The sequence below is a fragment of the Lissotriton vulgaris genome, chromosome 4_1 (assembly GCF_964263255.1).
Source record: "Lissotriton vulgaris chromosome 4_1, aLisVul1.2, whole genome shotgun sequence".
Taxonomy (NCBI): Eukaryota; Metazoa; Chordata; class Amphibia; order Caudata; family Salamandridae; genus Lissotriton; species Lissotriton vulgaris.
Window position 1 is genome coordinate 838,083,626 of NC_141691.1, and position 15,944 is coordinate 838,099,569.

At 41.4% G+C, this 15,944-nt stretch overlaps 1 protein-coding gene across 1 annotated transcript in view; it reads right to left on the bottom strand.

Annotated features, from left to right (window-relative positions):
* LOC147722654 (uncharacterized) overlaps positions 1 to 15,944 on the bottom strand; it is a 532,792-nt gene that overhangs the window by 86,002 nt on the left and 430,846 nt on the right. Inside the window, 1 exon segment of the mRNA XM_086967342.1 lies at positions 2,669 to 2,791. Within this exon segment, the coding sequence (XP_086823468.1) occupies positions 2,669 to 2,791 (123 nt within the window).

Below are 15,944 nucleotides of genomic sequence, written 5' to 3' on the forward strand. Positions count from 1 at the left end.
GTCTCCCTTCCATTTTTTGCTGTTGCCTCCTGTGTTTTCGCTGATCTAGGTGCTTTGGGCACTTTGCCACTGCTGTTCAGTGCCAAAGTGCAAGTGCTCCCTATTGTAAATTGTTGTAATGGATTAGTGACTCTATGATTGGCTTATTTGATTTACTTGTCAGACCCTAGTACAGTGCACCATGTGTGCCCAGGGCCTGTTAATCAAATGTGCTGGTCGGCTTGCAGCACTGGTTGTGCCACCCACAGAAGCAGCTTGTAAAATGTGGCTCAGGCCTGCCATTGCAGAGCCTGTGTACAGCCCGGGCTGCCATGTCGACTTGGCAAGTGCACCCACTTGCCAATCCCTAAAACTTCCCTTTTTCTACGCGTTAGTCACCCCTAAGGTAGGCTGTCTCCATCTCCTACCAGGGAGCTGCACAGAACTGGTTTTGGCTAGACACAGGCACCCTCTGCCTTCGGAGGACAAAGAAGTTACTGGTATAACTATTGGGACCCAGACCCCAGAACTTTAGATCATTTCTGGGGATCAAGATGAACCTTTGCCAAGAAGAAGAACCAAGGAAGCTGAAAGACAAAACTTCCCCTGTGCTGTTTTCTATTTCTGGGGTTGGCCTGCAGTGGTTACTTTATTTGCCAAGGAAAGGGGAAAAGGACATTTGTGAACTTTTCATAACCTTGAAGAAGAATCTCCAAGGGCTTCAGGTGTGCTTGCCTCCTGCCTGAAGTTTCAGGGATACAAGACTTCACCACCAGCTCCCCTGAATTCCTTGCTGGAAATTCTACCTACAGAGAGGTGCCTACTGTCGTTTGGGCCCTCTGAGAAGACTGTATGTCGCTGGGAGCTGGAAGCGTGACGCAACGAGGAGAAGCGCGTCGCTGCCGCAGCAGTTGCTGTTGCATCGCCGGAGAAGCATGCCGCCACCGTAGCTGTTCGCTGTTGCATCACACACGGAGCGTTTGCGCCCACCTTGCGCACTCCCAAGGCACTTTGGTATAACAGAAGGGGCAGCAGACACGTGTGCATCCCCTTCTGTAAAACCAATAACCCTGGCACACATAAAGCACCAGCACTATCATCAGAAGACATCCCCACATTTGCATGGGGGTGGTCCCAAAGTAGATAAGGGAATCCCGTTGCCTCTGCATCCATTCCGTAAAACAGATGTGGAGGCAGAGGCAAATAAGATGTCAACAGGAGCACTGACAGTGCGCCATCTAAAAGGTGGCTCACTGTCAGTACACACCCTTATGGCAGCCCACTGGAGAGGAGAAGGGGGTGCCATGGACCCCCCCGACATCCCCTTGAAGGCAGGTGCAGTCACTAACTGCACCCTCTTGCAAGGGGATCTCTATACCCCTTAAAAGTGCAGGCGGGTTGCTGCTTGCACTGTGAAACATGGAGTGGCTTCAAAGCAGCCGCTCTATTTTTCACATGATTGCGCTGCCCCCCGGGCAGTAGGAGTTTGCGGCTGCCCTGGCGCAATGCAATCTATCCTAATACAGCACATTTTCCTTGTTTGCGCTAGGCGCACTTTTAAAAGGTGCCTCCGGTGCAAACAAGGACAATGCACCATTTGTATGATCCAGCCCCTGGTGTTTGGCACTACCTTTTAGGGTGAAACTCATCCTTGCATCCATTTTGGACACAATAAAATAATTTGCATTCAAAAACAGTGCAAAAAAACAAGTGGCATGAACACCAATCACTCACGTTCTGTTTGTTCAAATTGTTCCTGTACACCTAGAATAGGATTTTTAACTGAACTTATTTGAAATTAGGCAACGTGGAGTATTAGCGGAATTTCAAGAATTTCCTATACTACACAGACGTAACAAGGATTTCACATACTCTTGAACCAGTGCTCCTTGCCTCTCTTCCTTTTTAAGGCAGGCTTGACAGCACAGCTGTCTTCAAGACATAGTGTTGCCAACACTTTAATACAGTCACTGAGTGGGCTTTGCCTCTAACCCAGAGGAGCATCCATCATCATCTCTTTGATGTATCCTTCCACCCTCTAAGAAGCGCTCCTATTGAAATGCACGGGGGACTATTGTACATATGAAAAGAATACTGAATCATAGATCTATGTCACATTTAGGTCTCCATCCCCTATTTGCATTCGATACAGAAGAAATCCTTTTGAAAACGTTTTTCTCTGCCATTGCGAAAACTAATTGTTCTAGCTGTAACCTGCAAAATATATTTTGTAGATGCAAAAAGCATTTGCGAATGCCAGTGTTTGCATACAATGGCACTTTAAAGCCAGAACTATTGGCTACGCGGATGCTTGTTATCCAAACACCTTTCCTTCTTCCTTTTCTCCTTCCATCAAGCAACTCATCATGCTCTAATTCCGAATGATGTAAGGGTGCCTTAGTTCAAATGTTCTTCTTTACTAAGCCCCACTCTCCTGAAGAAGGATCCTGGCTTTAGGGCCCCCTCTTAAATTGAGGGTAAATAGCAGGATTAAGTGCAATATGCGGATTACATGTCTGAAGTATCTTTGATTTTCAATGCAATCCACTAGATAGTGAACGTTGGCTTTACACAAACATGCATTTAATTTAATATCAATGTTAATGCTAAAATAAGATATACATTTATATAGTGCATTATATGTTCGATAAAATGTAAGCATAGAGATATTGCATAAAATGAAACACACCAGAAGAAACCTTCCCAACATGTGCATTTTCCACTCCATTTCCTCCTCCTTTTTCTTCAAAGCCTCCTTCAGTGATGCGATTTCAGTCCTGAATGATTGAGCCTCTTGATTATGGGTCTGTTCCTGTCACCAAAGAAGCACAGTTTAAGAACAATTACAAAGCACTTTCTTTAAAACATATTTCTTATATGTATTCAGATTCCACATCAAGGTCAAACTAAATGTGATTGACATGTGAATTGTTTTAGGATTGAGATTCCGTTTTTACTGCAAATCGTCCCTTGTAGCTAATTCCTTCTTGGCCCAGACACCAAACCTACAGATTTCCCCCAACATTTGCACCGAGAAAATGTTGGGACTCTCTCCTGCAGTTTTTTAAAAAGGTATGTTTGGTATCCCACGTCATTTATAATACTCAGACCTCATGAGATTACCCCCGATTTCTAAGAGACTCTGTAAAACCTGGGCAGACCCTAAGTGATAAGCATTAAACCCACGAATCAGGAGTATTCCAACTCATTCATGGCCTCTGCATGATTCCAAAGGCGTTGTATGAACTGTGGGCTTTGCATGCACACGACTATTTCGTGTGCACTATTTCCGTGTTTCCATTTACTATGTACTGCTCATGCTACACACTGCTGTGTTTTGTCATTCTGAAAGACTTTGCCACTCGTAACTGTTGTTCATGAAGAAAAACGGAATAAATACTTTTCCCTAAAGAAAACATATGAACAGAGGGCTATGTATATTTTGTGTACTTTTCTGCACTAGCCTTAGCTTCCAGTCGGTTACAACAACATCTTTTGCTCTTACACTCCACCCAACCCGTCCCAAATAGGATGCGCAGGTGTGTATCCTGGCTTGAAATTGTTTTCCTTGAAAAAAACTCACAACAACTACAATGGCAGCTATGAACTTTGAAAGTGTTGGTGTGTAAGTGCCTATCTTAATTAGGATCAAACAAGTAATAGAAGAGAGAGATCCGGACTCCTTGTATGTGACTTGAGGCTAAATAATACATTCTGTGTCACAAATTTTACATAACAATCTAGAGGTTCTGAATCAACTGTTTTCAATACTTCGTCATTTACCCCAACATTTTTGGAAACACACCCTGTAATTTGCATTAGCCCCTAATTGTAATATGGCCTTTTCAAATGAGAGGAAAACTGTCAGGTGTCTCTTACACCTTCCAATGCTATGTGCAAACATGACATGAGGTGTTAGAGAAAAATATTATCTGTAAGAGAACCTCTGATCTGCAGGATATTGCAAAACCCCACCTGAACCACTAAATTGGTAAACACACAAATAATGGTATTTTGCAATATATCAGAATTAAGTATATGCTATTGATGTATATAAAATTCAGGTAAACAAGGATTATCATAGTTATAAACATTGAAACCGTTAAAAATAAAATAAGGGTGAAAGCAATATATATACACCTAAATATACACATAGCATTAAAGCTGGTTCACAGATAAACATAATAGTTTACCATAATATATACTGTCTCCCGCACACCTGTGTGCTTGGAAGCCTCAAAACAGAATAGCAATTGTCAGCATCTCGCCCCTGCAGCCGGTGAGATTGATTGGCCTTTTCTAGTAACTATGGTCTTTTATACCTTTCTAATGGATAAAGGCTAATGGAGTAATGCAGGCTTCCTTGCACCTGGCAAACACATTTGTTACACAAGACAAAAACAATGCAGTAGCGCCTGCTACGGCGCAGTAGCGGGAAGAGGGAGTGCTAAAAAAAAAAAAATAGGGGGAAAAATATAAAATGTAACTTACCTTCCAAGCGACCACCTCTACCCCGTTCTTCTGTCCACGTTGCAGGAAACAGGAAGCACCCAGGCTCCCAGACTCCCCTAGCCAATCACAACGCTGCTGTCACCAGCATGACAGCAGCATCGTGATTGGTCTGAGTGCCTTGGTTAGGCCCTCAGAAAGGGGCTGGGAGGCTGTGCATGTTCTCCACCAAGGCTGTCCAATACAACCCGGCGGAGAACATGCTAAGTGCCCACCACTCCTCCCCCTGCTCTGTGGGCAGCCAAACCTCGCCCGCACCTACAGAGCAACTAGGGAAAAAATAAATGATAATAACATGGTGTGATTATCATTTTATTTTTCCTATGGGGCGACGCTCCCCGGCCTTAGTGGAGGAACCGCTGCTTAAGCAATGCTTGAAAACTGTTGTACTGCATCCTTCAATTCCCTTGGAACAGAACTTGCACAAGGTCAAGATTCTTGCAGATCTTTCAGCCACTGTGAAATGTTGCAGAGAATTGAAAAATCCCTCTCTTGCTTTCTAGCATAAGTAGATGAAAAATGTGCAAATGAGAATATCTAATATGTAGAAAGATAAGAAGAAATCTAAAAAGACCAGATTAATATAAACCTAAATCCTAGGCCCTAACACTACTGTCATACACCCAAATGCATTCATTGCACAAATTATGACCATTGTGAAAACATGTAGCAAAAGCATGCACACCTATGACTCTGATGTTACAGGAAAGTCATAAACTTCCCACAAGTGATGGGGATCACCATCCTCCAGCAATAATTTGAAAGAATGATGGCAAAAGAGTGCTTATCCAAATCGCAAGCTTGTTTTCCAGGATATATATTGAAATGCCTTCACACAAATCAAAAAACATGAATATAGTGGCGCTCTCCACCTCAACTGCAGAATCTCCCTATGGTAAAGAGTATGGAACATTTAAAAAAAAGTATGTAACTCAAGAATTGTTGTTAAAAATACTTTTCTGTGAAAAAAAGAATGTACATTCATTCATTTTATATATATATATATATATATATATATATATATATATATATATATATATATATATATATATATATATTTATATATATATTATATATTTATTATATTTATTTTAAATGTAGAGCAAAATGAAAATGAAATGCTACAGCACCATTAACTTAATTTTGAAATATATTTTTAAATAATGGAAATATATTTAATTCAATTCAAGTTATTTTTCTGACGCTTAACCCGTTAAGCGCGCCGCAAATTCCGCCCCAGTGCGGACGTTCGATTGCGCTAACGGGATCCGGACGTCCAACGGTCGTGCGCAGCACTAGCGAGGTAGTGCACGCGACGACCGTTGGACGTTTGCAGCACTGAACGGGTTAAAGTAAAAAATATATTCCCACTTAAAGAAAAAAATATTTTTTATTATGCATTAATAATTACTAAAGTGTTTTTTACGTTTAAAACATGGTATTAAAATAGTTTATAATTAAATAATATATATGCACTTTTTATATTTATTTCTAAAATTAAATTATATGTATTTATATTTTAACTATTTTAAATAATTTCGTTTAATTTAATATTATTTTGCTCTGGGGGTTTATATTAATTCCCTGAGCCATTATTTTCTTTGGGAGGGTGTTGCAGTAACAGCGGTAGGCCATGTATGGTGCTGGATGTACTACTGTTTTTTTTTCAGTATTAACTTACACTCGGATTTTGTGAATAATCAAGGCATAGTAACCTTATTGAAAAGTGTAAGTTACTCAAAAGTGTAAGGTACCACTTTGAATCAGGCCCAGGGTACTTAAATTGCATTTAGCTGATGCATTATGCACTGCCATAAAAGCATTTGTTGGGCAAAAAGTTAATAAATGTGAAGGCCCATGGAGTTGCCTATAGATTTTCATTGCCTCAAGTAACTTGAATTGAACAGGAAACAATGTGCCAGTAAAATGTCAGTATATCAAATGACAAGCAGAGCGCTGATTAAACCAAAGTTGCCATGGAAATCCTTAAGGAGAGTTGGCATTTCAGTTTGAGTCGTGTGTCATTGATGGAACAAATGTCATGCAGTGCTAAAAGCAGCAAAGTTTAAGGCAGTCACAGACTTAAAAATACATTCTTCTGCACCTGATAATGTAACTGGGTGTGTGTAAGTGTCTACGACGAGTTGAAAATAATTTGTGTAAAGAATGTGTCCCTGTGCAGTGTGCAGGCCATTAAATGAGGGTCAAGGTAATTGAACACAAGCAAAGTCGTTCACAACTTATATTGTACGCATTTTGCTAGGCAGTGATAATCCCTTGCTGGTTGAGAATGAAGATAACAGGTGATATGATTACTAATCTGTGATGTTTCTTGCAAATTCATGCATTTTGACGTTTCATCACAGACTTTAAGCAACAGCATTATTCAAACTTAGCTTCAGACAATGAACAGTGTGCATACAGCCACTGTTTTCTGAAAGGAGGTGAATTAACAAAGGGGTTGAGTAATAGTCAATATTTGGAAAATATGTATATGAAATCTGATTTATATTTTAATCAGATTACACAATATGTCAAGAACGGGTTACCATTATGCCAGTGACAGCCAGAATGGTGTCATGAGTGCCCCCAGCATATCATGAATGGGCCACTGTTAAGCGAGGAAGAGCCAGAATGCACCCAGGAATAAAGCAATATGTTCTGTATGGGATTCACGTATAATAAGAATAGCAAGAATGGTGCTAAGAATGCCCACAGATTTTCAGGAACTGTCACTATGATAGCATGGATGGCAAGAAGGGAATCAGAAAATATCACTACATGCCAAGGATGGGCTATAGGTAAGCAAGAGATAGCCAGAATGTCACCAAGAATGGTCAAATATATCAAGGATGAATTGGTATTAAGACATAGAAGAGTCAAAATGTTCCCATGCGCTCTATTTAGCATTGACTGATGAGCCAGGGATAGCTAGAAGGTTTCCATAAATGCCTCAAACATGTTATTCATGACCACTAATATTTTATGGATAGGCAGTAAGTCCTCAAGTGTCGGGCCACATATTACGATGGTCACAGCTACTCAATCAGCCAGCCCTCCATGCCCACGGTCCATACAGTCAATCATATTTATTCAAACACGCAGGCAGGTGCAAACATTCACATAAGGACACACTCAGTCACACACACTCAGCAATATATACACACATGCACAGATGCAGGTACACACACATACAAGTCTTTCTGCCCTAGCCCTCTCTCTTCACTTACCTCCCAGGTAGTTGAGGCAATCCTGTCTCTTGGCAATGCTGCTGTTCCCAATCCTTTACTTCTGGCTTTGCATAGTCCTTGTGTACATGTGACCCCCGCAGCTGATGACAAGAGGAGGTAGCTCTGCCCGCCGCTTAATTTGAGCCGGTTGTTACAGCTGGGCTGGCCCTGATTGATTGTTTTTTTCATCAGATATTTCCCCGATGGGCCGGAGCCAGTGGATGCTGTTTTTTTGAGGCAGTGCTGCCACCTATGTCACTTTCTACAGCTTCCCCAGGTCATTTCAGCAGATGAAGGGGGTTGTTAACGGGGGCTTCAGAAGAGATAGAGATGAGACAGCGAGAGAAGGAAAGAGAGAAATGAGAGAGGAGGAAGGGATCAGGACTAGTTCAAACATTTTGCCAGGGCTACTTTTGGTTTTCTAGTCCGACCCTGCAGGTAGGGCGTACCAGGGCTCTTTTATGGGGGATCAGAACTTATTTTTAATCATTAGACATCAGAAGAATGTGCAAGAGTAAGATAAAGGCAAAAACAACAGTTGACGGACAGAATGCAGAACAATGTCATACATTCACCCCAGTACAGAGATCTGGGCCTAAATCCATTGTTTTTTTGCACTCCACACCACCCCAGTTCAGGCATGGCCATATGCAAATCAGCCTTGACCCTGTGCCTCATGGGACCAGTCCAGCCCGAACTGCCAAGCCATGTCTTTACTGGACGGGAATCAAGCATCCTAGGACTGGTTTCTGGCTATCAGCCGTCTTCAGCCAGGATAGCTTGACTCCAGTGGTGTGGAGAGCATGGGACTCATTTCTGAGCATACCCATCCCACTCGGGGTAACAGATGCAAAAACAACAGTTGATGGACAGAATGCAGAACAATTTAATACATTCACCCCAGTACAGAGATCTGGGCCTAAATCCATCGTTTTTTTGCACTCCGCACCACCTCAGTTCAGACATGGCCATATGCAAATCAGCCTTGACCCTGTGCCTCATGGGAACAGTCCAGCCCGAACTGCCAAACCATGTCTTTACTGGACCGGAATCAAGCATCCTAGGACCGGTTTCTGGCTATCAGCCGTCTTCAGCCAGGATAGCTTGACTCCAGTGATGTGGAGAGCATGGGACTCACGTCTGAGCATACCCATTCCACTCGGGATAACAAATGCAAAAACAACAGTTGATGAACAGAATGCAGAACAATGTCATACATTCACCCCAGTACAGAGATCTGGGCCTAAATCCATCGTCATTTTGCACTCCACACTACCCCAGTTCAGACATGGCCATATGCAAATCAGCCTTGACCCTGTGCCTCATGGGAACATTCCAGCCTGAACTGCCAAGCCACTGGATTCAAGCAAGCCTATCTGAAGACGGTTGCAATGCCATAAACCGGTCCTAGGAAGCTTGAATCCGGTCCAGGGAAGGCATGGCTTGGCAGTTCGGGCTGGACTGTTCCCATGAGGCACAGGGTCAGACTGATTTGCATATGGCCATGTCTGAACTGGGGTGGCAGAGTGGGCTTAAGAACGGTGATGGATTAAACCCAGATCTGTTGACTGGGTGTGAGTGTTTGATTGGTTCAGATGCTCCGTCCATCACCACCTCCTTTTGTACCGCTTTGGCTGCCATAAGTTGGCATGGTATGGTCAGACGTGAGTCCCTTGCTCACTTTGCCACTGGATTCAAGCAAGCCTGGCTGAAGACGGCTGCAATGCCAGAAACCGGTCCTAGGAAGCTTAAATCCGTTCCAGGGAAGGCATGGCTTGGCAGTTCGGGCTGGACTGTTCTCATGAGGTGCAGGGTCAGACTAATTTGCATATGGCCATGTCTGAACTGGGGTGGCAGAGTGGGCTAAAGAACGGTGATGGATTAAACCCAGATCTGTTGACTGGGTGTGAGTGTTTGATTGGTTCAGATGCTCCGTCCATCACCACCCCCTTTTGTACCACTTTGGCTGCCATAAGTTGCAGGGTATGCTCAGACGTGAGTCCCTTGCTCACTTTGCCACTGGATTCAAGCAAGCCTGGCTGAAGACGGCTGTAATGCCAGAAACCGGTCCTAGGAAGCTTGAATCCAATCCATTGAAGGCATGGCTTGGCAGTTCGGGCCAGACTTCCCATGAGGCACAGGGTCAGACTGATTTGCATATGGCCATGTCTGAACTGAGTTGACAGAGTGGGCTAAAGAAAAGTGATGGATTAAACCCAGATCTGTTGACTGGGTGTGAGTGTTTGATTGGTTCAGATGCTCCGTCCATCACCACCCCCTTTTGTACAGAGCAAGATAAAGGGGCAGAGAGTGTGTGGGGAGGATGAAGGAGGTATGAGATGCAAATCGAGAATAGACAGTATTGGTATTCAGCAATCTTAACATTCGGCAGTGACATTAGAGGACTTTTGAGGAAATCCTTAGCACCAGCACTTATTCTTTTGCAAAAAATTAAGAATTGACTCTGGCCCAGTGCCACACAGCCATGTGGTGTGAGTTGTCAGCCTAGATACTTGTGACTACAGCTCTTTGTCTCCTGAGCCCTGAGGAGACAAACCACCTACATAGAGGGGGCAATGTCACAGTGATAGGCCGTGGACTGACAGATCAGGGTCAATGGCCTGTTTGCATGTTGTGTCCCCCCCAGATCTGTCCTCTTTTCTCACTGGCTAATCCTCTAAAGTCTTTAGCAATCCACGAGAGGAGAGAGGAGAAGGGGACGAATCACCCTGGTGTTTCCCCAGATGTTCTGGTATTGACGGTGGGGGGCTCCGATGACATGTCCCCACCGGCCTTAAACTCTCCGGGTCAGATTCCCGCTTGCTGAGTTCGTGGGACACTCTTCTATTTCTGTCTCTGTGGTCCTTACCTATTCTGAGACTCGCTCCAGTTCTCGGCACTCCTTATTGTACGGGTCATCAGCCTGATGCCCTTGTGGGGCTGTGCCTGTGCACGCAAACTGCAGACATTCTACAGCCCTCCCTTGGTGCTGTGACTGCGTCCCCCCTCCGACCCCACTTAATGGAACTCTGCTCTCATGGTTTTTGCGTCGTGACCTGGGTGTATCTTGCCATTTTGAGATGGTTTCCGTCGATGCCCACGACCCGGGTCCGCCATTTTGTGGATTCTTGTTCTTTCCTTTGGTTCATTGGATTCCATCCTGCCGACCTTCAGTCATTTCTCTCTTGCTGGACTGCCTTATCTCTTTCTCCCTCTCTCCTCTCACCAATCTCAGCCTCCGACTCTTCTCCCCCACCTATCGCTCTTTACCCCTTTTGATTTTTTTTTACTTCCCAGGTAACTCTGTAAATATGTGATATATGCTTGTCCAGCCTAATCGCTAGTAAAATGCAATCCTGAGCAAATTTACCATTTGTATATATATGTATGTAGAGATAACTCTAACCACTAGTATATGTAGTAGACCCATGTACTCACTACCATTCCTATGTGATTCTTAGAGTTTATCCATTTGTATCTCTCCCTTCAGTGACTTTACAACTTGTACATTTGCCATTTTCTCTGTTTGTATCTCTTCCTTGTGTGACTTTAAAACTTGTACATTTGCAATTTTTTCTGTTTGTATCTTTTATGTCACTCATGTAATCCTAAGTCCTTATGTATCGCAACTGGTTCTTTTGTAAAGCGCTCTGTCAACTTTGGGTAATGTTCGCGCTATATAAAATCGCAATTAATAAATAAAATAAATAAAAATAAATGCTCGACCTAAACCCTGGAAAAAAACTATGATTCAGTAATGCCTATGTGTCCTCTCCTTTGCTTTATGGATCCATACAGGACATGTGATATTGGGGCAACATTGAAGGTGCTCACTCTCGAGTCCCAGTGTTTGTCTATACACTGCTTCAGTGCTCTCCCACTTCCAGTTTTAAACCGGTCTGTTAATCCCATCCTTCTCCAACACTTGAGGACTGCTTCATTCCAAACTCCAGTTTGAATAATCCACCACTAGTCAACAAGCGAAATGGGACAGAAATTGTGAGACACACTGAACAATTTGAGCATATCAACTGCATACTTGTAACTTTTGTGCATGTTCTAGTGCAGGGTTCTCTAAAGTCGGTCCTGGATAGCCGGATCCATGCCAGATTTTTAAGATAACTACATTTATCTAAATGGGGATATGCTAAAAATCTTGCATGGATCCGGCTCTCCAGGACCAACTTTGGAGAACCCTGTTCTAGTGTATCCGTCTGTTGGCATATCATGCACTTTCAGAATAACATTTGTAAGCACATTTACACATAAATGTTAAAGCACAACACTGACGGTCATTTTTTTGGGTTCCTTAAGTATAATCTGGTGGCAAATAAGCCACAGAACAAGGTGTTTCCAACCATTTAGTCACATAATTTTAATGGATCTTTGTGTGTTATGACTAATGCCCTATTCACCAAAATAATTTCCAGGCTCTTTATTTTAGTCAAATCATAAATAGCAAAGTATCTGATCTTTACATGTTCAGTTGAGTATCTTATCTCTCCCAAGCACTATGTACCTTGGTTGACAGATGGATGCATCAGCCTGAGAGATTATACATTCTAATTGCACTACCAACTCTATGAGAGAATGGAGAGTCATCTTATTTGTATTGGCTTTGTTTATATTTTCTTTTGATTCACATATGTATTAAGGTATTGACAGTGATGGGGAAATGTTTGCTTGTTGTCAACAGGACAGGTACAATATTAATGTGTTTTCAATATGTTACACCTGATGATCTTGCTACACTAAGAATCATTCAGAGTACAGTCCTAAGTTTTGAATCACTAAAGGTATTGATCAATACAGAAATAAGTTTTGCAATTTAGATATTTATATTTATCAATTATAGAGATTTCATTCGAATTTCAGCTTTATGGAGTCTGTGAGTATCACTTATAGAGAGTACAGAGATTGTCACCTGAAATATAATAAATCATATTAGGAATACTGAATTGGAATTTAAATTGTGGAAGGCTATGAGAGTTTTTCGTTTTACATATCAATGTTTCTGCAGTACAGGTGGAGCCCAGCAGTACGAGCAGGCAGAGTGAATATATCCAAGGTCTCTGTTTCTCTCTCTTGTCTCAAACCTCTTTCTCCTTATCTGCTGCTGACCAGTATATTGTACTTTGCAAGGAAGACTGTTGGGTCTGGAAAGTGAGGACTATGACACTGCTTCTGTAACAGTTCCAGATTGCCAAGCAAATTCAAACGTGGCAGATTACCTAACCCATGTATTCATTCCACCCCATACAACAGATTCTGAGATGACATTGTCCGAAATCTTAGACCTAGTAACAATATCACAACTGGAGGCCATTCTGAAATGAGAGAAAAATATTTTACAATCTGAGTTAGTTCAAGTTAAAAAAGATGTAGGTTCTTTTTTAGAGTCCAGAAAGCAAAGATGCAAGCCAAATCCCATCTTCGAATCCAGGATTGCAAACCATTGGACCATACCACCCCTCTGTGAAAATTAAAGTCTTATGTGAACTCATTCCTATAATTATAACCTACAATATCTAGAGCACTTCCAGAGAGTTAGGGGAAGAAATGTGCATTGTTCCTTAATCAGTGTCAATTGCATTTTCTATGTAAACCTATGACATTTCCAGATGACTGAACCAAACCGAAGCAGTTTTTATTATATCTTGTTTGAGTCAGAATGCTGTCAATCAGAATATTATATCATATGGAATTAATGATGCACTGCTATATATATTTTCATGCTTTCTGCAAGGAAACCTAGAGGGTATTTGATAGAGAATCACATAATCTTCCCCTCAATTGGGATTCGCTGAATTTAAAACAGAGACATCAAGATTTAATCAGTTTTATAATCACTTTTTGTTACTTGGAACTTGAAATTGCTTGACCTGAAGAGAAAAGGTCAGCTTTATTTTATAAAGGTCCATTAAATGAATTGAAGAATGTACTAGCAAAGGTTGTTATTCCTCCTATAAAGTGTGCAGAGCTTATTGATCTAGTGGTACAATTACCATATCATTTAACTCAACGTGGTTCAGAAAAGAGTAAGATCATGACAAGGGTTTGTAGCCGAGATCTACCATAGAAGAGAATAAAACTTAAGACTGTTCTAAGCCTATGCACTTAGGTATTGTGAACGGCCTTCCTTCTAAGGACCGAAAGGAAAAAGACGTGTTGTGTTCAAAGAGAATGTATGTATTGTGGTTGTTCTTGACATTTTGCAATAGACTGTCTCATAAACCTAAGATTTCAAAGAATCAAATATCAATAATGTCACAGAGAGAGAAATTACAGCAGGTGGAAAACTGAATTGCTTGAATTCTGAAGGAACTGCATTCTCAAGTGAAGAAAGTCAATCAGTTCTAATTTGTGTTCTGGATACCGTGCAGCCATCAGTTGCTTATTTGGTTTTTACTATGAAATGACCTTTACTGATGGACAAGATAAGATGATGTCAGGACTTTTAGATTCATGTGCCTCAGGGAAGTATATGGATATTAAGTTTGTGCAATCGTTACAGATGCTGGTCATCTAGAAAAAGGTTTCTGAAGAGGTTAAGGCAATAGATAGCTTTGAGTTATCTTCAGGGAGTGTATATAGTAAATATAGTCATATACGCATGATTTGGTATGTTTTGATTTGTTTGATGCACCTCAATTCAAAGTGATGTTTCGTATGCTGTGATTAACGTTGCTTAATCCTAGTATAAACTGGGCAGCCAGAACACTACAAATGAATTCTGATTATTGTATGAATCAGTGCCCAATATCTGGTGAACAAGTTCACAGTTATACTTGAAAGTGATTTGCAGGAATAATGGCAACTCCTGTTATTGGTTGTGCAGTTAACCTGCCGTCATGCCATGGCAAATTTCATGATGTCTTATCTTAAGTGTATACAGCACTTAACCTCTGCGCACTGTTACTACTTGCGGAAAACCGCTACACGTTTATAAATACTACAACGCTTATAGAATTTCAAAAGTAAGTGTATTTAAAACATATTTCCACAACAAATATACTCTTTTGTTTTACACTGATAAACACAAAGTATGTTATTACATTTCAGCACAAATGTATACAATATAAACATAAGTAGATGTCGAATCTTTCATTTCTGGCGACTTTTTCTTTGTTATGCCCAATGCATTTCGAGCTCAATGGAGCTCTTCGTCGGGGGCCTATGAAACTGAATATGATTTTCAGTTAGTAAATTCATTCAACTCATCATGGCATCACAATCTTAATGGTTTTACAAAGCAAAAAATGTATGGTAACATTCACTTCTAAAATACCCTTCACCAACACCACAGTGTGTGTGGAAAAATCAAAAGACAAATCACTGAAGTCGCAATGAACCAGAAATCTCCTCTCCTAAAAGAAAATGAAACACAAAAACAACCTCCCTCTTTTCTGTCGTTATAAAATCAACTACCCGACAAAAAAATCACAAAACGCTAACACAATCTCTTACCTTGAACACTCAATACACTGTGCTCAAACCAAAATCTCCAACATACCCAGTCGTCCCTCTTCTCCTGTAAATACATAGAAAACATCAGCTATACACCAGGATCCTTAACCCTGAGACACCTATCGGCTCAACCACCAATGTACCAGAAGCTCACCTCGCTAGTAACTTCTGAATGTGCAAACCGTTTCCCTCTCTCGTTCAAACGCTCTCGCTATGGGAACAGCTGACAGCATGGATCAACCACACCCAGATCTTAAAGTGGTAACCAATGTTCAACATTGAAAACGGACTAAAAAACGAACAGCTACGAACCAAACCACGAACGCCATGTTTAAAGAGAAAAATAACCCTAGTTAAACCAAGAATCACATAAATAATAGCTATGCACGTGTTTAAAATGAAGAAGAAAAAAATAAAGTGAACAGAAAAATGTTACCATTTATTCGAATAATGAAACAACAAAATGCAGATAAATACAGTTAGATGCAGACATCAATCTCGTACAGCATTAAGGCGAAAGAGGAATCATAGAAAACATGATAAATCGATTTTCTCATTAAGACCTTTAGGTTCTTGTGTGGCAAGATATTTTATCCAGTGAATTTCTCTTTGGAGGAGGGATCTGGATAGATCAACCCCCTCGTGTGTTCTTACTACCTCTAGAATGGAGAAATTACTCTTGACATTTTTGTTTCTTATTGTACTCTTATGTTCAGAAATCCTTGTTTTGAGTTTTCTTTCTGTTTTTCCTGTGTAAAT